This window comes from Chrysemys picta, chromosome 1, assembly GCF_011386835.1.
Source record: "Chrysemys picta bellii isolate R12L10 chromosome 1, ASM1138683v2, whole genome shotgun sequence".
In the NCBI taxonomy this organism is placed as follows: Eukaryota; Metazoa; Chordata; order Testudines; family Emydidae; genus Chrysemys; species Chrysemys picta.
The window spans coordinates 163,402,341-163,430,318 of record NC_088791.1 but is presented as its reverse complement, the minus strand read 5'-3'; the positions used below and the strand labels follow the sequence as shown (position 1 = coordinate 163,430,318).

At 52.3% G+C, this 27,978-nt stretch overlaps 1 protein-coding gene across 1 annotated transcript; it reads right to left on the bottom strand.

Moving 5' to 3' along the window:
* Positions 1–691: 691 nt before the first annotated feature.
* Positions 692–9,953, bottom strand: LOC135975866 (protein MROH8-like). The gene is made up of 7 exons (XM_065569007.1): positions 9,771–9,953; positions 7,121–7,260; positions 4,889–5,011; positions 4,203–4,282; positions 3,502–3,646; positions 739–830; positions 692–695 (listed from the first exon to the last, which is right to left on the bottom strand). Exons 2-7 carry the CDS (start codon positions 7,241–7,243, stop codon positions 692–694), a joined length of 567 nt encoding a protein of 188 aa, XP_065425079.1. The 5' UTR covers positions 7,244–7,260; positions 9,771–9,953.
* Positions 9,954–27,978: the final 18,025 nt, after the last annotated feature.

The window sequence follows — 27,978 nt, the reverse complement described above, 5'->3', positions numbered from 1 at the left end:
CCCAGTCACACACCCGCTGAAGTCAATGAAAGTTTTGACATTGATCTCAGGACCGATCCAATGCCCATTGAAGTCAACGGAAAGGTCCCCATTTGATTTCAATGAGCATTGGATCGAGACTTTAATGGATGCAGGATTGGGTCCTATGTAAGGAAGGGAAGGGCCAAGTCTTCTCTGGACAAGCCACACAATCCAGCATTTCATTCAGCAAAATAAGAGCAGCTGGAGGAAAACTTCTATTCTTTCATGATTGCAGACTTTGGGCCAGCCCTCATGCTCTGTAGTTAGCGGCAGTCTTGGTTCCCATTGCACCCATTGGTTCTCACTGTGGGACAGCTGGAGCTGGGAGTTCTGTGGAGGCCAGGTGCCAGCCCTCACGGGGGACTAGAGTCCTGGCAGCGACCCCTCCAATTGCATCAGGAGTGACAATGATGGGCAGTAAAGGGAATAACGTCCTCATTTGGAAAGGACACTGTGATGTAAGGGCCACCTGGAGACAGGAAAGAAACTGAGGGTAACAATGGAGGAGATTGTCAGACCTCACAGATGGAAATAGAAGACTCCCCCGTGCTACATGAACCTTGTCACATATGCCCTAATAGGAGAACCCTGTGGAGATGGGGCACTCCGTTCTTTCCTTAACTCTCCTTTCCCTCACAAGCTCTTAACAAGATTTTCCTGTTCCTCTTCCCTACCTTACCATCCTCCAACCGGCATCTCCAGATCCTGTTTACCTGCAAGATCCTCTCTAGCTCAGCTGGCACTGGATTTTCTAAAATCAGACTCTGGAGCATCTCGTTGAGGGTCTGCAATGTTTCAATGAAGAGAACCTGAAAGGAGGGGGAACCGTTATGCTCAGCGCCACAGAGCTGTGGATTATACAAATAATTTATCTTATGGGCTTGAGGCAAGAATCACAGGGTGAAATTCTTTGGCCTGTATTATACAAGAAATCAGGCTAGATCAGGGGTGGCCAACCTGTGGCTCCGGAGCCATATGCGGCTCTTCAGAAGTTAATATGCGGCTCCTTGTATAGGCACCGACTCCGGGACTGGAGCTACAGGCGCCAACGTTCCAATGTGCCCGGGGGTGCTCATCAGGGGCGTAGCCAGGTGGAGGGAACAGGGGCAGTGGAAAAAAAAAAGGCGCCACCCGCTGCGGTGCTTTTACTGACAGGGCGGCGCTCCGGGTCTTTGGCGGCACCTCGGCGGCGGGACCTTCACTCACTCTGCGGGTCTTCGGCGTCATTTCGGCGATAAAGCTTCAGTGCCACCAAAGACACCCGGAGCTAGTGAAGGTCCCGCCGCCGAAGTACCGCCAAGACCCGGAGCGCCGCCCCGTCAGTAAAAGCGCCACAGCAGGTGGAGCCTTTTTTTTTCTGCTCCCGGATGAGTAAAATGAAAAAGGCGCCACTTGTGCTCGGTGGGGGAGCGGCCGCTGCCCCGCTTCCACCCTAGCTACGCTACTGGTGCTTACTGCTCAACCCCTGGCTCTGCCACAGGCTCTGCCCCCACTCCACCCCTTCCCGCCTCATCCCCTGAGCCTGCCGTGCCATCGCTCCTCCCCTCCAGAGCCTCCTGCACGCCACCAAACAGCTGATCGGGACTTGCGGAGAGGGAGGGGGAGGCGCTGATCAGCGGGGCTGCCAGAGGGCAGGAGGCGCTGGGAGTGGGGTGGGGGAGCTGATGAGGGGCTGATGACATATTACTGTGGATCTTCAGCAATGTACATTGGTAAATTCTGGCTCCTTCTCAGGCTCAGGTTGGCCACCCCTGGGTTAGATGATCTAATGGTCCTTTCTGGCTTCCAAGTAATAAACCAATAGAATTTATAGTTCAGTTAAATAATCAATATTTAATTATAAAAATAAGGCCAGATCCTCAATGAGTGCATATTGACATAGCTCCATCAGACGGCGTGAAGCTACACGGATTCATACCAGCAAAGGGTCTGGCCCATACTTCTTGTGCAAAATAGTTGCTAAATAATTAGCTACTTCACTTATCCAATAATGTGGGTGCCCTGAGCACAAGAGAAACCGTATTTAGATTTGTTCTGGGCAGTGAATCCTTCAGGAATCTCGAGAAAACTAGCCTCATGTTTCAACTGATATTGGCCTGCCGTGATTCAAAGCTGTGCTCTTGACAATCACCCAGAAAGCCAGATGCATCGTTATATCCCTGCCTCATTTCCATTATAAACCAAAGGAAACTGATAACAGAAAGACATCTGCAGTATAAATGACCCTTTTCTTATAATTGATCTTCCAAATCATCCCCCAAACCTGATGTAATGAATTCATCAATGCCTCCCTTGGGAAGATAACATGCAGCAAAGCCCTTATCAGAGAGTAAGGAAAATGTTATAGCAAAAGAAAGTCCTACGTTGAAATGAGATTTTTTAACATTAGAAATAAATATCACTTTAATAAATATATCACCTTGTCTTTGCAGGAGTGCCGCCAGCTTTTCTGCTGCCCTAGGCGGCGGAAGGTCCCGCCCCGAAATGCCGCCCCCCACAGAGGCGGCGGAAGGTCCCGCCGCCGAAATACCGCTATGGTCGCCACCCCCCAAATTGTAGTGCCCTAGGCGACTGCCTAATGGGTTGCGCCGGCCCTGTGTCTTTGCCCTTTACTCCTCTGGGTCTTAAGTACTATTCACTCCAATGATTTGGTTAGAGAGAGCATATGTGAGCATGCGGAATGTGAGGCAAATTAAGTGTTCTAAATTCTATTGACTTTGGTAGTGAATTTGGTCCAGTGTCTGTAATTTCTCTCCCCTCAACTTTAGGGCCATAAATGGCTTTTCAGAATTAAAAAGCACAGGCACTGAAAGCTTTAGCAACTCTGACAGTACGGGTCAGATGTCTAAAGATTTGCCACCATATTTACACCCACAATTTGCAGGCACAGCTTTGCTCCTACTGGTCTTTTCACCCGTCAAGTTGATCACTTCGATGCCAAAGTACTGGATTTAGGTGTGAAATCAGGTATTTCATGTGCCCACGTGAGCTAAGGTGTAACTGCAAATAATTGCAGGTCAAAAGTAGGGACTAAAGTAAAGTTCAGGCTGAAAATGTGGCTGTATCCAGTGCCGCAGGACCCCAACTTTATTCAGCCCCTTCATGCAAGAGGACCTAGCTGTGGGAAGTGCCACACACCAGAAATACCCGGTCAGTGATCAAACAATAGCCAGCCCCATTTCTGGGGCAAGCACTAAGTACGTTTTCCTCATTCCACATGCCTCATTCTAGCTTCACCACCCAGATTGGGATCCCCAGTAGTTCCCTAGTAAATTGAAAATGGATGGATCATTTTCATAATTGGGAATGTGGCAGCTACTTGCTGTATGCATGGGACGAATGATCAGGGCCACGTCACCGGGGCTAAAGTCCCCAACTGATACTCCACAATGGTGTTCCATGAGAAATTTTGCTGACAGTGTAATCACATATCACCAATATGGGCCCAAAGTAAGTAACAGGAAACCATTCTTGAGTTACCTTTGTGTACTGGCCGCTTATACCCCTGATTACTCCTTGCACCTGCAATGTCATTAGAAGTGGCAGGGAAAACACGCTCTTGAGGAATGTTCTCAGCAGGACCCATCTCTGGTGGGAGCCCATGGCCTTCACCACATGCTTTTTGCTGGTAAAAGGAAGAAGCCTGGATTGGACTTTGAAGTGCTGAAGTGTAGCGGAGGCATCAGATGGTGAGGACATGAACTGAGGGTTATGCTGAAGGAGTGTGAGACTAAGAGACATCTGGACTATACAAGAGAACAAGATCATGTGAACAGTAACAATGTAGAAGAGTAAGACACTGGCAAAGATTAACAGAATACAGGAAAAGCAAGGGAGGGCAGGGACTGGTGACCCGAATAGTAAATCCAGCTCAGAAGCGCTACAGAAGAGAGTGAAGGAAATGACTCAGCTGACACCTCCAGAAAGAAAATCATCTCAAAATGTCTGCAGAGACTCTTGGCTTTGAATCACATGTGGAGTAAAGAGGATTATAAAGTTACTGGGTAGAAAATCATCAGTCAGCCATGCAATAGTCCCCCAGCTCCTCCCCAAAGAGTCCTCAGCATCTAAAGAGAAAAAGGCACAAAGTGAGGGACTGCTATTGGCAACTCTGGTCCCACCGAGCATGGAGTGAGAAGCCAGGTGTGAAGGCTGGGCAGTTAAATGAGAAGTCACGTTACCTCAGCTCGATAATGATGGCCATGGCCTGGAGCCGTATGGTGCTGGAGAGAGAGTCCCGGGGTTCTTTCTTAATCATCTCCTGTAAGTCACAAAGGGGCAAACATAGTAAATGAGACACAAGTGCTCCCAGCATCAGTCCTACTCCCTCACACATTCATTGAGGAGGTTATACAAAGCCCTGGCATCACAGCTAACTCTGGAGGCCTCAAAAAAGGCTAAATTAGCCACAGGGTTCTCCGGAGTCTCCAATAAATCCCCAGCTAAAAGAACATCAGATATTCCAAAAGTAACAAGGAGCCCAGCCAAAACCCAGGATCTTCCTTTCTGATGGAAGAGCTCCCAGATCATGAAGCTGCTCAGCCAGTGGTGTTGTCCAAAGGGATCTCATCTGTTTCTACCCAGCCACAAATTCACTCCCTCATTTCCTCATCCATCTCTGTTCACTCATCTCCTACTTCCCACCAACTAGTATCCTCTCTCTGTCCATTCACACTAATATTTCCAGTCAATCAGCACTGACCTCAATTTTACACACTGAAATAATTGCTTCAGTGTATACAACAAAGTTCTTCACAACTCTCCAGATTCCATGGACCCTAGCGTGGGTTTAGCAGCTAAGTATTCTCCACAGTTCATCAATCTTTTCCAACCAACAACACGGACCCTGTGTATATTATTTACTCACCACTATGGCTCCTGCAGTGTCTGATGCAAAGTTGTGAATAAAAAAGTCAGGCATGTTATGCCAGTCGATGCTCTTGCTGAGAACAAACAAGAGTCTTAAGAAACTTTTTTTCATAATGAAATCCTAAACCAAAATGAGAAAAAATATATATCAGGATGAAAGGGATTTAGATAGAGAACATCATCGGGTAGAATATTCTACCTTCATTCAAAACCCCTCCACACGGAACACCTGGTAGATAAATTAACAATGTTGCAGAGCAATGAATAGTCAGGATCAGAAATCGTGGTGAGTTGAGGATGATGATGTATCCAGGCAGCACCTACAATATACTGGGCTCTGTCTGCAAACAAAGGAAGACACAGGCCCAGCTCCCAAGAATTGACAGTCTAAGAAGGGTTCTGATGGCTTCCAGCAGAATGTTGGATTGTGTAGGACCTGACTGTGTGAGCTACTTGTTCAGAGAAGGGTTGGATCAAGGAGAACAAGCAGAACAGCAATGGGACTCCATGTGGAGGACTCCACACAGGGCCTGTTTTCTGTAGGACAAGTAGCCAGATGTAGCGTGACCATGTGTAATAAATGAAGGGGAGGGGCTCCCTTTTATGAACACCCAGCCAGCCAGTTAGCTATAAAGTCCCTCTTGGTGGCTGTTCTCTGCTTGCTTTACCTGTAAAGGGTTAACAAAGTTCCCCAGCTAAAGGAAAAGGAGTGGGCACCTGACCAAAAGATCCAATGGGAGGGCTAAAACTTTTTAAAATGGGGAAAAAACTTCTCTTTGTCTGTGTCTGTTCTCTGGAGACGGGACACGGAGCAGCAATTCTGCGTAAGGCTGGAACCAGGTATGAAAATTCATCTTCCATACCGAGAAAAATCATTGGACAGGGAATGTTTAACTAGACGCGATCTGGTTTATTTCTTTATTTTGGCTTGTGGATCTCCTCTGTGCTAACCCCAGATACTTTTGTTTTGCTTGTAACCTTGAAGCTGAACCTCAAGAGAGCTATCTTGATGCTTAATTTTTGTAATTGTTTTCTTTTAAGATCTAGCAAAAAGCCTAAGTTCCAGATGTACTTTCTTCCTTTTTGTTTTTAACAAAATTTACCTTTTTTAAGAACAGAATTGGATTTTTGGTGTCCTAAGAGGTTTGTGCATGTTGTTTAATTAGCAGGTGGCAACAGCAGATTTCCTTTGTTTTCTTTCTCAGCTCTTCCCTGGGGACGGGGGAGAGGGGGATTTGAAAGGGCTTGAGGATACCCCACAGGGAAGAATTCCCAAGTGCTCCTTCCTGGGTCCAAGGGTTTTTTTTGCATTTGGGTGGTGGCAGCGTTTACCAAGACAAGGTCAGAGAAAAGCTGTAACCTTGGGAGTGTAATACAAGCCTGGAGTGGCAAGTATTGATTTTTTAAATCCTTGCCAGCCTCCACCTTCTGCACTCGAAGTGCCAGAGTAGAGATTCAGCCTTGACACCATGTGTATAAGCGACAAAGCTGGACCCATTTGTTTTGTCAGTGAAGGTCTAAGGGTACGTCTTCACTACCTGCCGGATCGGCGGGTAGTAATCGATCTATCGAGGATCGATTTATCGTGTCTCGTCTAGTCGCGATAAATTGATCCCTGAATGCGCTCTCTGTCTACTCCGGAACTCCACCAGAGCGAGAGGCGGAAGCGGAGTCGACAAGGGAGCCGCGGCCGTCGATCCCGCGCTGTGAGAACCCGAGGTAAATCGATCTAAGATAGGTCGACTTCAGCTACTCTATTCTCGTAGCTGAAGTTGCGTATCTTAGATCAATCCCCCCCCCCCCAGTGTAGGCCAGCCCTGAGAGAGGAGCAGTTGCCAGGGGAGACCTTGGGTGGAAATGTCTCATCCTTGAGTCCAACGGATAGTGTGAGGCAGGGGAGTAGCCGGGCAAGAATCTACTGAAACTAGCACAGAGTGGTGGGAAATCCCTGCAAATCAAGGATACCACCGACAAACGGGGCATGAGATCACCAGAGAGTTTGTGGGATGTATCTGGAGAAGGCACCTAATATGTATAATAGGAGAAAAGCATCCAGAGGCTGGATTGTCTGGAGTAAGTGAAAGAAGAAAGGTTGAGTGCTGTAGGCAAAGGGTTTGATGAGAAGTCAGACCCTATGTGACAAACCTTCTGGGATGTCCCAGGCTGGGTCAGGTGGGACGGACAGCGTGAGGGGACACTAGTTTACAGATTAGATGGAGAAGGTTTATACCTCTTTGTTACTATTGAAGTAGTCAACAGTGTTTCTCCATGATTCCAGCAAGAGCACGGCTCCCTCCATAGCACAGCCATGCTGCTCACGTCCACTTTCATCCGCCTCCCAAATAGTCTCCATGCACGAGATATCTGGGACTAATAAGAAAGAAGGAATGACAGAAAGAAAGAAATTACTGCCATTGCTGGTTAAAGGGGAACGAACGCGCCCTGAGGTGTCATTCATGGACTGATTGGTGCCCAAAAGACACTTCATTTAAACCAAAGAAAGGACACGGTCTGTCTGTCTTGGGGTTGTATACTGCTGCCCATCACCGTGGTATCTGGGCTCCTTCCAGCTAAAATCAATGCGCAATAGCGAAGTTCCTAGTGGAAAGCTTGGCGTCACTGGCACATCTCCCTTTTTGGGGTAAGATATCTCTGCTCTGGGTAGGGTTGTCTTTTGTTTGTTGGCTTGATTGGTTTGATTCCCACCGCTTGTTTTGAATAGGGCTAGACATCTATATCCTGCGTGAGCAGGGGAGAAGTGAAGGAAACTGTGATGCTGGTGAAATAAGCCACTGACTCTCAAAGCAAGAGAGATTGGTGTGATCAAAATCAGAATCAAATTGGGGATTCCTTAAAAAACAAAAACAAAATAAGAGAGACTCAGAATGAGACTCCTTTGCACTTCTATGGAGTTTTTCAGTGGAGGATCTCCAAATGGCTTTTAAAGGTGGGCCGGTATTATTACCACCATTTTTATGGCCGGAGAAACCATGGCACAGGGAGGTGAAGTGACTGGCTCAGTCAAACAGCAGGTCACTGGCAATGCTGGGAATAGAAGATAGTTCTCCTGACTCCAGTCATATCCTCTACCCCCTTTATTTCTTGGATAAATGTTATTGATTCATTACGCAATAAATATCTTGTGCTCTCTGATTGGACATGAATGAGCACAGACCCAAAGAAATACCAGGACTCGCTGTACTGTATAGGGCCAACCAAATAATAGATTTGTCCGACAGCATGAACATTAGCCAGCCAAATCTGGCTGAATAGGACTGGCTGATGCTCTTGCAATTAGGATTCAGTTCACATATCCTGCTTTGCCGCCGTCAGCAGCATGGGAAAGCAGCTAGGAGCTTGTGATGGGTGGAACAGCCAGGATAACATCCTCCCAAGGGAAGTGGTGGAAGCCCCATTGCTTAAGTCTGTGGTTTTCAGGTTGGCCACTTATTCAAAGTCAAAGAATTTCGCCTTTACAATTACTATAAGAGTTAGAAATGTGTCATTGCTAACAACATTAGCCCTACAGAATTCACCTGCACGTGTGTTGTGAGAGGTTGGCCAAGAATATTTGACCTTGAAGGGTAAAGGTGTGCAGGGAGTGGGGGAGCAAGATTATTTTTGCTTTAGGTTATAATACAATTTTCAATGCCTCCTGACTCCCTTGATTGCTCTGTGTAATCATCTGGGGTCAAGACCCACTGTTTGAGACACGTTGGCTAAAGACATTTAAAACTAGATTGGACTAAACCAGGGCTCAGCGTGGGATGGGCCGCGGTGGCCTGGCATATTGGCTTCTTTTTTCTAATGCCTTTTTGTTCTGCAGCATCTAAGCTTTCATTTAGAAACAATGTAAGTCTCTAGCTGTTATTTAAGATTTTTAGTACAGTAATGCCTACGGACTCTCCAACAGCAGGGCCCTATTGTGGAGAGGCACCAGCTGGGCCCAGAGTGTGTGTGGGGGTGTCTCCTTTGCACACTTCTGGGTGCAGAGGCGTGGCCACACCTAGGCCCCATTTTACTCCCTCCCCATTCCTCCTTATGGTTCCTGAGAGAGATGTACCTGCCAGAGCAGTGGAAAGAGGCCTTAGTGTAATGAGAACCAGGCTCTAGGATCCAGAAATAGGACTCCCATTCCAACCCAGGTATTGGGCTAGTCAGTCATCCCTAGTGTTGTATTGTTCTGCCTGCTCCAAGCAATGACTTCACTACAAGGGTAAGAAAGAGAAGGGAGAGCAGTGTGTGGTGGAGAGAAATAGAAACTGCCCTTCCTCTTCCAGCAGCCAGAGGTTCCCAGAGAAATACAGGCTCTGGGGGCATCATCACCTCCACCAATGCTGGAGAGCCTTAGAAATACAGGGGTCTGACCGTCACCCGGGTCTAGTGTTTGTATCAGGGCTTGTAAGTATTGTGTTCACACTGGGGATGGAAGGACCTCACGGAGATCCAGCATTTACCAAACTGGTCCTGATTCAGGAACACTGTCTCCTGTCATTCCAGTCTCTGGGAGATTCCGGGATGATTAGTACTGGGACTGATTACTGCTAGCTCGTTATTTATTTGTCAAGCTCCAGCAGTGATCTCTGCCCCCCGTGCAGAACAGAGGGCTGCCCTCGAGCTGCATGCAGACTCAGCCATGGAAGAGCGCCGTCCACCCACTAGCAAAGCCATGCGGCCACATCTATTTGTTCTCCCCTCCTCCACTTTTCCATGTTCCCCCCCCCCCCCACTCTCTGTGCCTTGTCTTCAGTTTTCCCTAAGTGGAACACAAACCCAAGAGCCTTTGGGATCACTGTAAATCTTTGAACACATGGGGGTTGAGACTGAGTTTGCCTCCCTTCATTCCCACCCCTTAGCGCATCCTTAGCCTTTCCTTTTACCTGTAGTGACAGTTCGGGGATATCGCGTCTTGCCTCTCTTCACTTTTTGGCAGATTCGCTTTAGACACCTTAGGATGGGCCCACTCTGCTTAGGAACCACCTTGGCTGGGCCATCTTGAGTATCTTCTCGAGCCAGCTCCGGCTCACGCTGACTCCCACTGGAATGTTTCTCTCTTCCCAAGGTGGACGTGCCCTCAGCAGCCGCGTCCTCCTCCTTCTCCTCCCTTGGCAAGCTGTGCACGTCCATTCTGCAACAAGTCAGGAAGGGTGGCCAGTTTTGTTTCAGTCGATTTTATTGTCTGCGGGACAATTTCCAGCCTGAAGCTAGTGAGAATGTGTGCGTCGTCCTCCAGCTAAAAATGTGAGCCACAGACAGCAGAGCCCGAGAACTGGGGCCCAGATCCTCAAAGGTATGGAGTTTCCTAACTTCCATGGAAATCAATGGCAGTTAGGAGCTTAAATACCTCTGAGAATCTGGGCCTGGGACCCTGCACCCCCTGCCAATCCCCCCACCAAGTGTATCTCTACACTTGCAGCTGGGGGTGTGATACCCAGCTCGCATACACATATTCGCACTGGCTTGCTAAAATAGCACTGTAGCAAGGATAGCATGGACAGCGGTGAGAGGGGCTAGCCACCCCGAGTACAACCCCACCCGGACCCTATGAGTACGTACTCCGGCGGTTAGCCCAAGCCACTGCCTGAACTGTCGCGGCCACGCTGCTATTTAACACGCTAGCTTGATGACAGCTAGCGCAGGGATGTCTCCTCAAGCAGGGAATCGCACCCTGCTTCGTCCTGCCTCAGCGTAGGGGGCTAGACTTGATGATTTCTTGAGGAGCCGTCCAGCCCCACAGTTCTGCGATTCTACAAAATGAGAAGTAGCTGGGGCCAGATGAAAGGTTGGTGCCAGAACCTCAGTTGAGAATTGCCTTCCTTTTTAGCATGTAAATGCTCAGCTGTAATGAATCTAGTTCTTTTAAATACAGAAATAAATCCTCGACTCAAATTGTATATTAGCAAAGGTTTGGGGGTTCCTTTGGGAACTTTGTTGTTTTAATAAAGTCAATAAATATACTCAAAACTATGCAAAGGATAAGCAGTGTGGTCTAATGGTTTGAGTATGGGACTGGAAACCAGAAATAGATTTCTCATCCTGGCTTTGCCACTCACTCACTGTGTGATGCTGGGCAACTCACGTCCCCGCCCCGTGCCTCAGTTTCCCCATGTACCAAAAAGAGATGATACTGACCCTTCTGTACCTCCCAGGGATGAGGAAGGTTACTTAGTTAATGTTTGTAAAGAGAAAAGAGGCGACAAAACTAATCTGACACAATGACGGCACCAAGAGTGGAATTATAAAGCACCTAAAAATCCAAACAAATATATATGTATCACAATATTTGCCAACCCAAAATTCAGTTATGGTGCTTCTAAAAAAAACTCACATTGAACACTGTCCATCGCATACGCGTTTCATTTGAATAATACATTTGTTGAGTCAGATCCGCAGCTGCTGGAAATCAGAATACTTCATTCAAGTCAATGGAGCTGTCCATTTATAGCAGCTGAAGATCTGGCCCATAAAACCCAACACATTTTAAGCCCGAAGTTTACTTGCTTTAGAAGTTGGGACTCTTAACTAATTTCACAATCATTGGTTTCCTCCAATACTTGAGCTATGAACAAAGATGGAGAAAGAAGTTCACAAAGCTAAGATTACAGGCTTGATGGTCATCAATCAATATCACAATATACTTCTTAGTCTAGTGGGCAACACAAAGTTTAGCTGTATTCAAAATATCACATTGTGCTCCAATATTACTTAAATCCTCTGTCAAAGATTTAAATTTTAATCTACATGCTTGCGCTCAGGGGAGGCTCTAGCTTTTTTGCCACCCTAAGCACGGCAGGCAGGCTGCCTTCGGCGGTGCGCCTGCGGGAGGTCCGCCGGTCCCGCAGATTCGGCGTACCCGCCGCCGAATTACCGCCAAATCCACGGGACCGGCGGACCTCCCACAGGCACGCTGCCGAAGGCAGCCTGACTGCCACCCTCGCAGCGACCGGCAGGGCACCCCCCCGCGGCTTGCCGCTCCAGGTACGCGCTTGGAGCGCAGGTGCCTGGAGCCGCCGCTGCTTGTGCTCCACTGGAGACAGCAGGAAAAATTACAGCTCTTCACATTCATTGCAAAATTTCATTGCACTCTCCAAGGCTCTGGATTTTAGTGGGATGTAAGAGGTACATGATTTTTTGCTGACCCTCATCCAGGGGGAGAATTGCACAATGTCATAACTATAAAGGGATGGGTAACAGCTGTCCTGTGTACAGTACTATAAAATCCTTCCTGGCCAGAGACTCCAAAATCCTTTTCCCTGTAAAGGGTTAAGAAGCTCAGGTAACCTGGCTGGCATCTGACCCAAAGGACCAATAAGGGGACAAGATACTTTCAAATCTTGGGGGGTGGGAGGCTTTTGTTTGTGCTCTTTGTTTGGGAAGTTGTTCGCTCTTGGGACTGAGAGGGACCAGACATCAATCCAGGTTCTCCACATCTTTCTAAACAAGTCTCTCCTATTTCAAACTTGTAAGTAAATAGCCAGGCAAGGCGTGTTAGTTTTCCTTTGTTTTCTCAACTTGTAAATGTACCTTTTACTAGAGTGTTTATCTTTGTTTGCTATACTTTGAACCTGAGGCTAGAGGGAGGTCCTCTGAGCTCTTTAAGTTTGATTACCCTGTAAAGTTATTTTCCATACTGATTTTACAGAGATGATTTTTACCTTTTTCTTTAATTAAAAGCCTTCTTTTTAAGAACCTGATTGATTTTTCCTTGTTTTTAGATCCAACGGGGTTGGATCTGTATTCACCAGGAGTTGGTGAAAGGAAGGAAGGGGCATGGTTAATTTCTCCTTGTTTTAAGATCCTAGGGGGGTTGGAACTGTATTCACAAGGAGTTGGTGGGAGAAGGATGGGGAATGGTTCATTTCTCCCTGCCTTAAGATCCAAGGGGTTTGGATCTGTATTCACCAGGGAATTGGTGAAGAGTTTCTCAAGGCTTCCCAGGGAAGGGAATCCATTTGGGAATGGTGGCAGCGGACCAGATCTAAGCTGGTAGTTAAGCTTAGAAGTCTTCATGCAGGCCCCCACATTTGTACCCTAAAGTTCAAAGTGGGGAAGCAGCCTTGACACCCCCCCAAAAGCAGTGAAGAGCATGTATATGTATCTCCTCATTCCTTCCTAATCCTGGAAAATTTTAAACATTGAAATGGGCAGCGCAAAACCAAAATGATCTGCCATAGTGGGGAAAGGAAATGTTATTCTTCATCCAAGATGGAGAATTATGGAGAATCAACTTGAAGGCAGATTTTAAGGGCCATGTCTTGAGCCCAATTGCTGCCTCTCATGCCAGCTGTGAGGGTGAGGCCACAGAATGGGGATCAGCTTCCCTAAATCTCCAGGAACTGAAGTGGAAATCCCCTACTGTCCATTCTGCACCTGGAGGAAATAATGCCACAGCAAAGAGCCTCTCCTTTCCACACTCTGCTGCAGGGACAGCAGGAGCCATCTTTTTATTGGGCCTATATCTGGGCCTGATCCAAGCCCATTGAAGTTAGTGGGCGACTCCCCTAATTGTGTCCTCTGGGGTCTGTGCGTATGGAGCTCGTCTACAGATGAATGGAGGCCTGGAACAGAACCCACTTCCTTTCATTCCCCACTTCAGGGACAAGGGCCCTGTGTGAGATCCTAGAACAGGGTCCCAGAGAGGGATCAGCGGAAGAGACTCCCAGAGGGGGCAAGTCTTTCTAGGGATCTCAGTGATCTCCGGAAGTCCCTGCTGGGTTAATGAAATATAACCTTACCATGCAGCCTTATCAACTCTGGAGTTATTCCCTATCTGACACAATTTTTACAGCTGAACTAAAGAATTGAGTGTAAGAGAGAGGTAGGGCACAAGTAGCCCCTGATCAGACAGCTGGATTCCCTCCTGGATTCTGTTAGGATGGCACTTTTCATGCCAGAGCGAGAGAGACATAAAATGGAACAAAGGCCCCAGACTCTCAAAGGTATTTAGGCTCCTAACTCCCATGGATTTCAGTGGGAGTTAAGTGCCTAAATACCTTTGAGGTTCTGGGCCAAAAAAACGAATGTAATTTGGTGACCCTTTTCAAACAGAATTTAAGCAAAGTGGGTCTCTGTTGGTCAGAGGTAGGACAGCCATGGGGAGTAAGAAAGCCCACTTACTTTTTTCCCCCTCAGTAATAGATTCGATCTTGGATCTGAAATCGACTTTAGCCAGCACAATACCCAGCCTCTCCTTCTGTCCAAGTAAAAGCAACTGACACTGAGGGCCAACTGACCCAGTGTTCAAATCACAGCATTGTGAGGTCACACAGCAGCACTTATGTCATTGTTGCCATGAACACGGGCGGGTAATAAAGGAAGGACCAAGGGTTGTTAACCATATAAGCGACATAAAGTATTATGGAGGTGCCTGGTGGCAACTTCAGTTAAGGTTAAGGTTTTGTCTAAAATGGGGCATAAATTCCTGCTTTTCCCTATGAGCAGGTGGTTAACCAGTATGGATTAACCTTTACTCTGACCTTTACTCAGTCAGGGAGTTAGGCACATAAATACCTGCAAAACTCTGGGCCCAACTGCCACTCACAACTTCCCCTGAAGATGGTGGCCTCATTGGTTCTAACTGTCGACATTCCTATGCTGCTCATAGACATTGTGGATGCTCCATCCAGCTGGATGGTGTACACAATGATACCATCCAAGTAGAAGAAACATCTGCTTAAGTCATTAATCTCTGAGAGGCAGCAGGCCCCTGAGTCATCCCAAAAAGCTGAACTGAACTATAATGACGCAGCCCAATAGTGAAGGTTATCTTTATGCAGAACTTCCGTAAGAGAACCTGGCAATATCCACTGGGCAAATCCAGAGTAATGGATTCCTGAGCACCCCCAAATTGGTCCAGAACATCATCAATCTGTAGGATTGGCGGTGTATGTTTTTTGTAACAGTATTTAGCTGTCTAACAACCCCACAAAAGCAGTGTACTTTATCTTCCCTTGTGACTAGAAAAACTGGTGATGTCCATGAGATGGCCAAATCACTCTCTTTTTGACCTGTAACAGGTTTTCTACTGTCTTGGCACAGCTGTGCAAGAGGGTCTCTGTTTATGGGGTGTACATCTCGATGTATCGATATAGTGCTGTCAAATGAGCCCATCCCAGCTTGGCGGTAAGTCCTATAATTAAGATGCCTTTGTAATTGGACAACAGGATATTCACATCCTCCAAGGGCACTGTTGTATCAGTCACAGAAGATGAAATTGATACATTGGTGTTAGTGTGTAATTCAGCACGATCTTCATCTCACCCTGATGTTTGATTACGCACATGGAATCGCCATCGGATTCCAGTCTACAAAAATCTACTCCCAAACTGGACCATATCAGTGACCACAAAGGGGTGTCCCCTGCTGAGGCATCAATATGTACAGTGAGATCTGCCTTGCCTTTAACTGACAATTCTTGGCCCTCAGTTCCGTGGACAGGAAGCTGATGAGGATAGGTCAGGGGGATATTTGCTCAAAGTTCTCAAGTCACTAGAGAAACAGCAGCTCCCATAGCCACTAAACCAGGCAGCAGCTGTCTGATTCACAGTGACCCATACAACACCAGCAACAGAGGTAATGCTACTTCAGTAAATGGCTTTTGCTCTGCTTCAGTTAGTCCCTATTCTAGTCTGATTCACCAGACCGAGGCTAAAACGAAGTCCATCCTGTCGTGTGGACAGAATTGGATCTGAAATGGGCTCCCAGAGTTCATTTATTCAAGGCTGCAGGAATAAAAGCTGTGCTCAGCAATAATTACAGATGCTAATAAGGAGCTATCTGAGTGAAAGACAAACGTCACTCAGGGGGTGGGGGAGGGGTGTGAGTGTCCTGAGGGCGGCTGTTGCAGGGACCTTGTGGCAGCCTGAGGCCAGTTACCAATTCTCGGGGAACGCTAACCTGTATTGTACTGTGCAGCCACGAGGTGGCGCTGTGTGTAACAGACCCCAGCCAGACCTAGCAGAGCATTACAGGGCCTTGTGATGGACACACCTGGTGTGTATCTGGCTGAGGGGGAAGCTCTGTAGACAGTGCGTATCTGCCACAGCAGGATGAGGGCAATGGTGGAAGCCGGGTGCTATTGCCTACCTCTGCTACGGCCAGAGGAGACTCTGACTTACAGAGTACAAGCTGTTCTGAACTACGCCAGGCTGAAGACTAGGGGGGATTTTGCCCACCACATGAACTACACAGGACTGTGGGGAACACAACTCCTGGTCTCTTCATTTTTTCACAATTCAGTGACAAGAATAAAAATATGGCCAAGGGCCTTGTAGGTTTCCTTGTGGCAGCTGGCCAGGAAGTGCCCCCTGGCTGGAGAACATAACCGAGTGTTAGACATGGTCAAGCCTGCCTTTAGGTAGAGGTCGGCTTTGGGTAGACCAGGGGAAGGGAAGTTATGGGGGCCGGTCCTTTAGGAGGAGTCAGGGCCTAGCCTACCTATGACAGGCTCCTGTAATGGAGAACCAGCCAATCCAGCCCCACCCTGGAAGTAATTAAATCCCTAGGTGGCTGGTTGGCAGCTAAACAGCTAATGAGCCTGATAAAGGGTTACCCGGGCTCAGCTGAAGGGTCCTAGAGACAGGAAGCCGCTGAGAAGAGGAGAGGAGAGGAGAGGAGAGGAGATCCGATCCCATCCCATCCCATCCCATCCCATCCCAGGAGAGCTCCCAGAGCAAAGACCCTGGAAGGGGTGCTCCTAGAGAGAGGAGCTCCCCTAAGGGAGAGGAGCTGCCAGAGATGACATTGATAGAAACAGCAGCTGAATGAAGACAGAGCCCTGCACGTGAGGGCTGCAGGGAATAGAGGTACAGTCTGACCTGAACCCAGCTCTGGGAAGGAGGGCTGGGGGCTCCTGACTCAAGGAGAGTGAGGGCCTTGAGTTCGAGCCAGAGGCTGGAGCAGAGTGAAGGAAAAGATTTTATTTTGGGGTTTAATTGAACTCAGAGTGGACCCCAGCAGGGGACTTTTGTCTCAGAGCTTTTGGACTGTGTGGAGCAGTTTAAGGAGTTCTGAAGAGGGTAAACTGAGGCAGGGCAGTGGCAGGGCCACCCAGAGCCAGCTGAGGAGGAGCTTGGGGGTGCCACACCATGATGAGTCTGCACAACTGCCCCCCCCCCTTTAACAGAACTGCTGCCCGTTCCCCATGCGAACAAAGCCTCCCTCTCTCCGGTCTGTCTGCGTGGGCCCAATGGAGCCTGCGTCCCTGAGTGTGAACCTGGAGCAGCTGAGCACAGGGTGGTGCCTCCCACCTGACTCCTGGCCTCCTCATCCCAGCTCCCCGGTGGTTCCCTCTTCCCTGAAACCTGTAGCTGTCTCTGAGCCTGCTCCCCCTGCCCCACCCTGGGGGTCCTGAGCCCCCTGATGGCTGGATGCTGAACTGGGGTGACCCAGGGCCCAGCACGGCACCAGCAGTGTCACTACAATACTGTCAGACCCAGCCGGACAGGCATCAGGGTGCACTGGGATCCTGGCACTACCTCAGCGTTTGCGGGGGCCTGGTCCGCACTCAGACTGGGAGCCCTTCGGGGCCGGCAACCTCTTGTTCTGTCTCTGCAGCGCCTGGCGCACTCGTGGGCGTGATACCAATAATAACGCTCACTGCCCAGCCCCTAAGGGCTGCGTGACAGCGCGGGGCCTTCCCCATTTCACACGGCATAGGCACCGACTGCATGAGTGCTGCAGGGCTGGAGCACCCTTGGGGAAAAATTAGCATGTGCTCCACACCCACCAGCAGCCAAGCTCCCCTCGCCTTGCGTCCTCCCCTCTCCCGAGCACTCCGCATCCCCACTCCTTCCCTCATTCCCAGCGCTTCCCGCCACCTAACAGCTGTTTGGCAGCGCTTAGGACTTTCCGGGAGGGAGGGGGAGGAGCAGGGATGCGGCACGCTCAGGGGACGAGGTGGAGAAGAGGCGGGGCGGGGACTTTGGGGAAGGGGGTAGAATTAGGGTGGGGCGAGGGTGGTGCAGGGGCGGGGCCATGGGGGGGAGCAACGAGCACCCACGGGACAGAGGGGAAGTCGGCGTCTATGGCACACGGAGACCCAGGACTGCAGGGAGCCCTGGTTACTGCCCCACACATTCACCCAGCGACTCCCCCGAGCTCCCAGACACAGGTCCCAGGGATCAGAGCGTGGGCAGTCGAGTCGCACTGACTGGTCAGGGGCTGGTGGAGTGGGTGGAAGGAAAGGGTTAATCCCAGCGTGGTGGCACTTTGCTGCATGGCCCTACCTGGTCTCTGCCCTCTGGGTGCAGCACAGGGCATGTGTCTCTGAGAAGATCCCTGCCCCCTCGCCCGGCCATTTGCCCCAGACACAGAGAATCCAGGTGCCGAGGGAAGGAGCGGCCCCAGCAGAGCCGCATTGGCCCTGGCACAGGCTGAGCCTGCGAGCGCAGAGAAAGAGGCAGCGGCAGAGAGGGGGGCTCAGCCAGGCAAAGCAGCAGGGTCCCCACCTGCAGGGCAGGGGTCAGCGCTGGGACAACAGGCCGGGCTGGGTCAGGGGCTGGGAGCTCTGGCAGCGAGCGCGGTACCAGCACAAATGGCCCTGCTGGAGACCCTGGGCCTGGCCAGCGTGTCTCCCAGGACCTGGGGCCCTGCCCAGAAGGGAGCCCAAGTTGCAGGCACCACTGGGGGGTGGTGCCAGGAGCAGCTGCAGGGAGTGAATCTCTTCCAAGGGAGGGGGCTGGAGTCATTGATACAGAATTGACCACAGTTACCTGCAACTCCTTGGGCTCTTCTGAGTCCTGGAACAACAGAGAAAGAGAGGTGAGAATTCACACAGCAGAGTCACCCGGAGCAGGGCTCATTGCAGAGACTGTGGGGCAGAGCCGACGTCCTGACACAAACAGAACGGACTGTTCAGCAGCAGCTCTAGCTAGGTACCTACATGGGCCTGCTCCCTACAGCCCCCAGCTCTGCACCGTCTCACAACAGACCAGGGCTCAACAGGCTCCAACTCCCCCTCGGCTTTTCTGTCCCATGTTTCCCAGCTGGGTTTCTCCCCCGTGCAGATCCCGTCACACCCGCCCAGCCCAGGGGCTGCTCCAGACAGGGGAACAGGCTCCCAGCAGCTGTCGTGCCCTGCCCTAGCACAGCGACCCAGGAGTCTCCCCTCTCTCTGCAGCCAGCCCCTCTGGAAGGAGAGAGAGAGAGAGTAATTAGCCACAACCCCTGTCTCACCACAACTAGAGCCACAGCTCTTTCAAGCTGATACAATATCCCAGCACAGGCTGGCGACCAAGGCAAAAGGAGGGAGCTTCTCCTAGATATTTAGGCACCTAGAGATGCAGGTAGACACTGAGTGGGATTTTCAAATGTGCTGAAGCAGGTTAGGCAAGTCCATAGGAGTTAGGTGCTTTGGAGGTTCCCACCAGACACCTAAATACCTTTGAAAGTCTGGCCCAAGGTGCTCAAACACGAGGGCCCTGGTGCTCAGCTGGTGTCAGTCAGGGAGGCAGGAATCCGGCCCTGAGTCTGTGATAACGTCTCACGTTAACCAAGAGCATCAGCCCCTGCGCTCAGATAACCAGGGAGAGAGCGGGAGGCAGCGCTGGGCACACAGATTCATGATTATGAATTATCTGCTCTCCTGAAATCTTCCCCTTTGGGCTCTGCTCTGAGCAGCCAGGGAAGCTGGGACCCCCAGGGCTCTCCCAGGATCTGGGCCCCTCTGAGCTGGGCAGTCACAGTGCTCTGAATTAAGCTCCGATCCACGAGTAATATGGGCCCAACCTGCTGGGCCAAATCCCTTCCCCTGCCCTGCTCCAATACAATGAGAGACAAACCCCCAGTAGCGCCCCTTACCCAGGAATCCCGTAACAGCCTCCTGGAGATTGTTCTCTCGCGGGAAATCCCGGATTCTCTTTTCCAGCTCAGGGGACTCGGGCGCTGGATGCGGTGACGTCGCCTTCTCGCCCCTGCAGAGACGTGCGTTTATTCCTCCCCCTCGTCAGCCCTAAGTTCCTGCCCCCCAGAGCCAGACGGGGAGCGGGTGGAAGCTGGACCATAGGCAGAGCTAACGGGGCCATGACCTCTACTGCCCAGGGAATTTAGGGCCGGCCTGGGGACTGGGGGCCTCTCTCCATCCAGAGAGAAAACCCAGCCCGGTCAGGGCCAGCCCCGGCTCCCCTCACACCCGGCCAGTCCCACGTCCCCACTAGGGCCTGGAGAGGTCGATCCCAGGGTTGAGAGAGTGGCCCATTCTCCAGGCCCAGCCTCTCCTCAGCTTCTCCTCTCAGCCTCCAAGGGGCCTGTCACTCCCCATGGGGTGGGGGGCTCTGGGACGGGGACTCTGCCCCACTCGGCACTGGGCTGGGACACTCGGCTCTCTCCCCACAGGCCCCTGGGCCCCATCACACGGGAGAGGCTTTGGGCCATGACAGACCTGGGGCCAGGTCCCAGCTGGGCCCTTGGGGTGACAGGCCCCCAGCCCCATGAATAATCACCCAAGCCAGCCTGGTCCCAGGGAGGGGTCTCCAGCCAGAGCTGTAGGGCAATCCCCTCCCCTGGGTGGGTCACACAGCGGCTGCAGCCCCAGGGCAATGGGGATGGAGGGGGGCTGGATCCAGAGGGTGAGACCCTTCCATAGTTGGGGCACTGGGTCTGCAGCCTGGGCTCTGAGTCTCTTCCCAGCCCGACGGGGCGTGAGGGGCAGACGGAGCCCGGACGTACCTGCTCACAGCACTTCTGACACCCTAGAGGGGAAGGAGAGACAGAGCAGAGAGTCAGTGCCCATGGCCCAGCTGGGTCACTCTGCTCTCCCAGCCCCAGCCCCAGCCCCAGCCCCACGGGCTGCTCCCCCAGTGGGGTGGCGGCACTAAAGGGCTGTGATAGGGGGAGCAGCGCTGCCCTCCAGGGACGGCCGGGCCTCCTGTGCTGAGCCCTGGGACTGGAACAGCCTTTCACCAGCCTCCCACCACCTCCCCGACAGTCCGAGCTCCTCTCTTTGCAGCCCGTGGCCCTGCAGATATCCCGGCCGCACGCTCTGCACTGAGCTTTACAGGGTCTTGGGGGCCGTCCCCTCCCGACACTGGGCTCTGGGTGCATCTGACACAGTCTCACCTGCAGCAGTTCCAGCACGGGCTGCTGACACTTCCCCTCCAGCTCCGTGATCAGGGCGCTGAGCCAGGAAATCTCCTCACCCAGGTGGGTGGCATTTTCCTCCCTCCTCCTCTTCATCTCCTCGTCCAGCTCTGCCAGCCGGGCAGGCAGGAGGCGCTCTTGTTTAGCCAGGAACTGGCTCAGCCGCTCGCACTCGGACACCACCAGCTGCCGCTCCACTTCCGTCTGCCTCTGGGGTGCGCAGAGAGACGCAGGGGCAGGGCAGGGACACGGGGTGAGTGGGGGTCATGGGAAATGGTACAGGGCCTTGTCTGGGCTGCACAGAGCGTTTCATTCGATACCTTTGCCAGTGTAACTGTGTCTGCACTAGGCCTTTTGCTAATATGAAAATGTCACCAAAAATCACCAACCCCCCTACAATCAATCACCGCCCCCCCTCCCCCCCCATCGCTGTACCAGCAACAGGTTGAAGTGCAGACCAGGCCTTGGCAAATGGTGCTGCCCAAACCACCCAATGGCCTCACTGGAACGTCTGACACTCAAACCCTGGGATCAGCACAAATCTCCCCCTTCTCCGCCCTGACCCCTGCCACATCCCTGCCTGCTCAGCCGTTTTACTGGCCTCTCCCCCTGCCCTCCCCACCCCCCAGCACTAGAGAGCCAGAGACTGCTCCCAGCTACCCTGGGGTGAACCCTTTTACTCCAGTGGGAACTAACCCCAGGGTCCCAGAGGAATCTGACCCTGACCCCACTGACTTCGGTGGGGTCACTTCTGATGTACACCAGGCACCTGAGAGCAGACGCTGCCCCGCACTGGTTAAAATGACCCTGAACCGTCTCCCTGCATCGACCCTGGAAACCTTTAAACTTCTGCACCACCCAGACCCCAACCAGCAGAGATCCTCCGCTGCTCTCACTGACACCCCTGTGCAAACCGGCTGGGCAGGGCAGGGCACCTACCAGGAGCCTCTCACTCTTCTTGTCCCAGTTGGATTTCAGTCCCAGGAGCTCTTCTCTCTCCTCCCGCAGACGCTCCAGGAGGCTCAGGATTTGCTCCTGCAAACAGACAATGGCTCTGGGGGCTGGTTTGGGGTCACTGGTTTGTGCCCAGCAACAACATCATCACCGAGCAGAGTAAGGTGGTGGGAGCAGGTCCCCCTTCTCCAGACCGCTGAAAAAGTGACCCCAGCTCCAAGATAACTCCCCAGGCAGAGCTGCTGGGCCTGGCCCAGTCCCTCTCCAGCACCATCATCTCCAGGCTGTTTCACTGCCATAGGTCCGGTGCTCTGGAACAGCCCCTGGGAGGAGCTCTTTAGTGTGGCAATCCCCTTAGGGTCACACTTTTTCCAATGAGGAAAGCCACTTGGCTTCACCGCTTCCTGACTCTGAATCTCAGAGCCTTCAGCACCCCTGCTTCACGTCAGCAAGTCCACCTGAGCTGGACACCCCAAGGGAGACTTGTACGTCCCAAGGGAGCCATGTACCCCCACTTCCTTACTCTGGAGTGACTCAACCAGCATTGTAAAAGCAGAGGGTTTTATTACCGGGGTAGTCAACAGGCAGACCGAGGCTAAATCTGGACCACCTGATGCTTTTGAGCAGATCCTGAAATATTTGTATTTATTTATTATCATGATTGTTGATTTTTTTTATTATTTTCTCTGAAGTCTGGACCTTGACTATGCCTTGACCAAGAAATTTGTACCTTAATAAAAAATAATTGACTCTCCCTGGTTTTTTACATGTCTGGAACACAGCGCAGACAGTTATTAGTTAATACAGAAAACGGAAAGGTCCATCTGGGTCGGTCCCAGAGCCCTCTGACCCCTCTGTAGTCCCAGTGCAGAAGCTGCTCTCTTGCCTCCAGCAGCCCACACTTAGAACCCCACCCCAGTCCTTTGTCCTTCAGCTGGGCACACTTGGCTGGCTTCCCACAGAGGACAGGCCATCCATGGTCATTTGTTGTTTGGGGCCAAATATCCAGGCCACTAGGGTTACCATATTTCCACAAGCAAAAAAGAGGACACGCTCTAGCCCCACCCCTGCCCCATCCCCATCCACTCCCTCCCACTTCCCACCCCCTGATTGCCCCTCTCAGAACCCCCAACTCCCCCCCCCACTCCTTGTCCCCTGACTGCCCCCTCCTGGGACCCCTGCCACTAACTGCCCCCTAGGAGCCCACCCCCTTTCTAAGCCGCCCTGCTTCTTGTCCCCTGACTACCCCATCCTGAGAACCCGCTACGACCCTACCTGTCCCCTGACTGCTCCAACCCTTATCCACACCCCCACCCCATATTCACACCCCCGCCCTCAGACAGACCCCCGGGGACTCCCATGCCCTATCCAACTGCTCCCCGCCCCCGACAGTACCCCCAGAATTCCTGACCCATCCAACTCCCTCTGCTACCTGCCTGCCTCGACCCCCTCCACACCCCTGCCGACCTGACAGCCCCCCCCGAACCCCAGACCCATCTAACCCCCCTGCTCCCTGTCCCTGCCTACCTCAACCCCTCTCCACACCCCTGCCCCTCTGACAGCCCCCCCCAACTCCCGACCCATCCAACGCCCCCATCCCTGTCCCCTGACCTGGGCTGGCTTTAAAGAGCCCAGGCATCGGGCTGCGCTCCGGCCGGGGTTGCGGGGCTTGGGGCTGGGCTGGCGCACTCAGCCGGAACCGGGGCCGGCGGTGCTGGGGCTGGAGCCAGGCCGGGGGTGATGGGGCCGGAGCCAGGCCGGGGGTGATGGGGCCGGAGCCAGGCCGGGCCGGGGGTACTGGGGCCGGAGCCGGGCCGGGCCTGGGCCGGGGGTGCTGGGGCCGGGCCCGGGCCGGCGGTGCTGGGGCCAGAGCCGGGCCCGGGCTGGGGGTGCTGGGGCCGGAGCCGGGCCCGTACCCGGGCCAGGGGTGCTGGAGCCAGGCCCGGGCCGGCGGTGCTGGAGCCAGGCCCGGGCCGGGGGTGCTGGGGACGGAGCCGGGCCGGGCCTGGGCTGGGAGTGCTGGGGCCAGAGTCGGGCCCGGGTCCAGGCCGGGGGTGCTGGGGCCGGAGCCGGGCCGGGCCCGGGCCGGGGGTGCTGGGGCCGTAACCGGGCCGGGGGTGCTGGGGCCGGAGCCAGGCCCGGGCCTGGGCCGGGGGTGCTCGGGCCAGAGCCGGGCCCGGGCCGGGGTGCTGGGGCCGGATCCAGGACCACCGCCCTGGGGCCGGAACCGCTGGGGCTGGAACCTGGGCCAGAACCGCTGGGGTCCGAGCTGGGCCGGTGCCACTGGGGCCGCCGGGCGCCGCTCAGCCAGGGCCGCACCTCCCCGGAGCTCTCCTCCTCGCGCCCCCCCCACCCCAGCTTACCTGCTGCTGCCTCCCGCTTGCCCCTGCTTCTTTTCAGACTTCCTGGGAAGATCTGATTCGCGGGAAGCAGGGGAGGGGGAGGAGCAGGTGGGTGGAGCGTTCAGGGGAGGGGATGTTGACGTCACTAGGCCTCACCCTTGGTAACTCGGGAGGGTGGAAGGCCACTAAGTGTCAATGAAGCCTTCCTGCACTAGGCCTAAGTGAACCAAACTCTGTCCTTCCATGTTTAAACTCTAATCAACCTCAAAAGCCAGGTGCAATTGGAATATGTAAGCAACCAGTTATCTGTGTGCAACCCCCTGCTCAAGCAGTAATAATGAGGCCTGCATGTTTCTGGCTGAAGGGAAAAAGGACAAGATAACGGTTTAAAGAAGTTACTAACAAGCTAGGCTTATAGCTGCCAAGAATGACTTAACTATTACCAGGGACGGGAGGGGTAGAGGGAGGAATGGGGGGGGGGGTGAAAGGGAGGGCTAGAGGGGAAAGGGCGGGATGAGGCTTAACTGCAAAATGTATAAAAGAAGAAAAACTGGTCCTGTTAATGTGCTTGATCTGAGACGTGCCTGTCTCCTTGCACCGCTTTGGGATCCCAAATAAATTTTGTTTGCTTCTCCACCTGGTGTGTTTATTGATGCGAAGCACACCGGGCAACGAACCCGCTGTTGCTTTGCCTCGGGCACTCTGTGCTGGCAACAGGGAGGAGGGGGAAGACAGCTGCGGGGCCGGACGGAGTGGTAAGGCTGCAGGGGATGGGGGGAGCCGGGAAGGGGCTTTGGGTGCCCAGCGGCACTTGGCCGCCGCTTTTCTGTCTATTAATAGCCTGATTTGTGGTTAGAGTGACCAGATTACTAGTATAAAATATCGGGACAGGGGCGGAGCAAAAAAAAAGGGGGGGAGCAAAAGAAGGGGGGGGCGGAGCAAAAAAAGAGTTTTAAAGGGGCCTGGGTATTAGCAGGCCCTGGCCCCGCGCGCTGCCCTCCCAGCGGAGCCTCCTGCCCCCCGGCCCGCCACAGGCATATGCGGGGCGCAGTGGGTCCGGGCGGGGGCAGCGCAGAGCTGCCCCCCTGTGTCCACCCCTCCTCAAGCCCCACTCTGCCCCCCGGCTCCTGCCCCTTCCCTCGCCCCCCTGTGCCCATCCCTCCTCTAGCCCCACTTTGCCCCCCGGCTCGCTTCTTATTTACAATGTCACCTGAAAGTGAGAACAAGTGTTTTCATGGCACTGTTGTAGTCAGCATTGCAAGGTATTTACGTGCCTGATATGCTAAACATTCATATGTCCCTTCATCCTTCAACCTGTAGATTTTTTTTAGCTTTTTTACAGTGCAAATATTTATAATTAATATCAAGTGAGCATTGTACACTTTGTATTCTGTGTTGTAATTGAAAACAATATATTTGAAAATGTAGAAAAACATCCAAAATATTGATAAGAAATATAAAAAATAATAAATTTAAATTGGTATTCTATTATTGGATTGTGATTAAAACTGCAATTAATCATACCTATTTTTTTAATCTCATGATTAATTGCAATTTTTTAAATCATTTGACAGCCCTAGTAGCTAATGATCTGAACTAATTGTTTCTGATCATCATGTGGTTTGAGATTTTAGATCTAATAGATCTCATCCTCTCACAGCTAGTTTTTATTCATTCATAGGAAGAGGAAAACAAGCTTTCCTGCTTTTTCATCGCCCAGCTAGGTTTTTATTTGAATGACCAGTCATTGAACTGAACTAGCTGAATAAACCAAAATAAAGAAAATATTCTCTCTGTGCCTGTAGAAGAGAACTGCTGTCAAAAAACTGTTTTAGCACTTCAAAAACTCTGATCCAGGTGCTTAGCCAATGATTTCCACCAGTTCAGTGGTTTGTCTTTGAAATTTTGCAACAAAGTACCACATTACTGTGTAATTTTTTGTAATTAATTTAAATGATTTTAATGGAATTAGACTTTAACATAGGTTATCATAATTTCAGATATAAATATGATCTTTGACCCCCAGGGTCCTGACCCCAGGTGTAGGCAGTGCTGGCTCCAACAGGCTACGGGATCTGGGGCTGTGGGCTGGGTCGGGCCCTGTGGGGATGCAGTCAGAGCTGGGAATCAGATACACTTAAGGCAAGCTCCTCTTCTCCTGGCTAAGTGGTGCCCCCTGGGTCTGTAGAGGACTGTGCTCCACAGCCACTCCAGCCTGCCTGTGCCTGGCCTTGGGCTCTTCTTGTAATCCTGGAGCAGCTGGGAGAATGAGTCCTCATGCAGAGCCCTGCCCTAGTGCCTGCTCCAGGCTCCCTTTGAAGGCAGAGGGAATTAGGGCTCTAGCTCCTCTCCCATGTGTCCCTACACAGGGCATGGGAGGAGAGAGACTCCTGGCCCAGAAGAGACTGGGAGCTGAAGGTAAAATGCACATGGATTCCCCTCTCCTATTCCTTCCACTAGAACTGGTCCGGATGTGGCACCTCGTGGCACAGCTGGGTCTCTACATCATGGACCCAGGAAAGGACATCAGCTGGCAGGCCAGGGAGGAGATCTACCAGCTGCTGCTGCACTGGAGCAGCAAGCAATCCCAGCTGTGCATTGGGACCCTATAGACACGAGCCCCCTCATCTGAGACTGACTCCAGCTAGAAGATGAGTTCATCTCTTCCCTCTGCATTAGGGGCGAATGTGAGGAAAAGTGCTAATGAAACCGGGTCTCTTACCCAAGAGCCCAGCTCTGTCCCCCCACCCTGGGGAAATGACCTCCCCCCATGGGTCTACCAGCTGGGCAGGGGGCAAGAGAGGAGCTGCTGGGAGACATGGAGGGAAAGGAGTCAAAGTAAAGGGAGGGGACAGTAACATGGACCACAGGGTAGGGATGCCAGGCTGGGGGTGGTGCCAGTTGGGTACCGAGGGCCAGAGCCTGATCCCAGTGGGAGCAGGAGGGCTCAGCATTTGGCCCCATCATTATAGGGAGCCAATCCCAGAGCCTAAAGACTCTAAGGGCCACATGATTCCTGTGATGGACAGACTAGACCCCCTGGATACTCCATCCCTGGAAGGAGCCTTGTTCTTCCATTGGGCCATGGATGCAGCAAAGGACCCGATCACTGCGCAGCCACCAATGGGAATGGAAGGAAACAGGCACCAAAACTGGAACGACAAATCAGATCCATGTCTCTCTGTCCCCCAGGGCTGAGCATCCAAGAGGCCAGAGAGCTATGAAGTCAGGACGGGCCCCAGGAGAGCCGGCTCCTGGCCTACGTGAACACGGCCAGGGTGGGGCAGGTGAGGGCACTTAGTCAGGGAATTGCATGAGCTCAGCTCAGGAGCTCCCTGCAGCAGCTGGATCCAGGACAAGAGTCTGCTACTTATTCCCAGCTTGTGGAGTTCCTCCTTCAGCTCTGGAGGGAGGCTGGTACTGAGGGGCCGGGTTGGAGTCTTGCTAATGGCTGAGGTTTGTGTGGTGCATGGGCTCACTGCTACAAGGCATAAAGAGAATCCCTGGGAGGGTGAGTTAATGCAGGATTGTATCTCTAGGGACTTGTGTCCCTGTGCAGTATCCGTGACAGACATGTGAATGTCTGAGAAGGATGCCATTACAGCCCCATAGCAGGGTCGGCCTTAGGGGTGGGCAAAGTGGGCAACTGCCCAGGGAACCTGGTTTGGGGGGGGGCAACGCCATGTGCAGCACAGAGGTGTGCACTGCTGGCAGG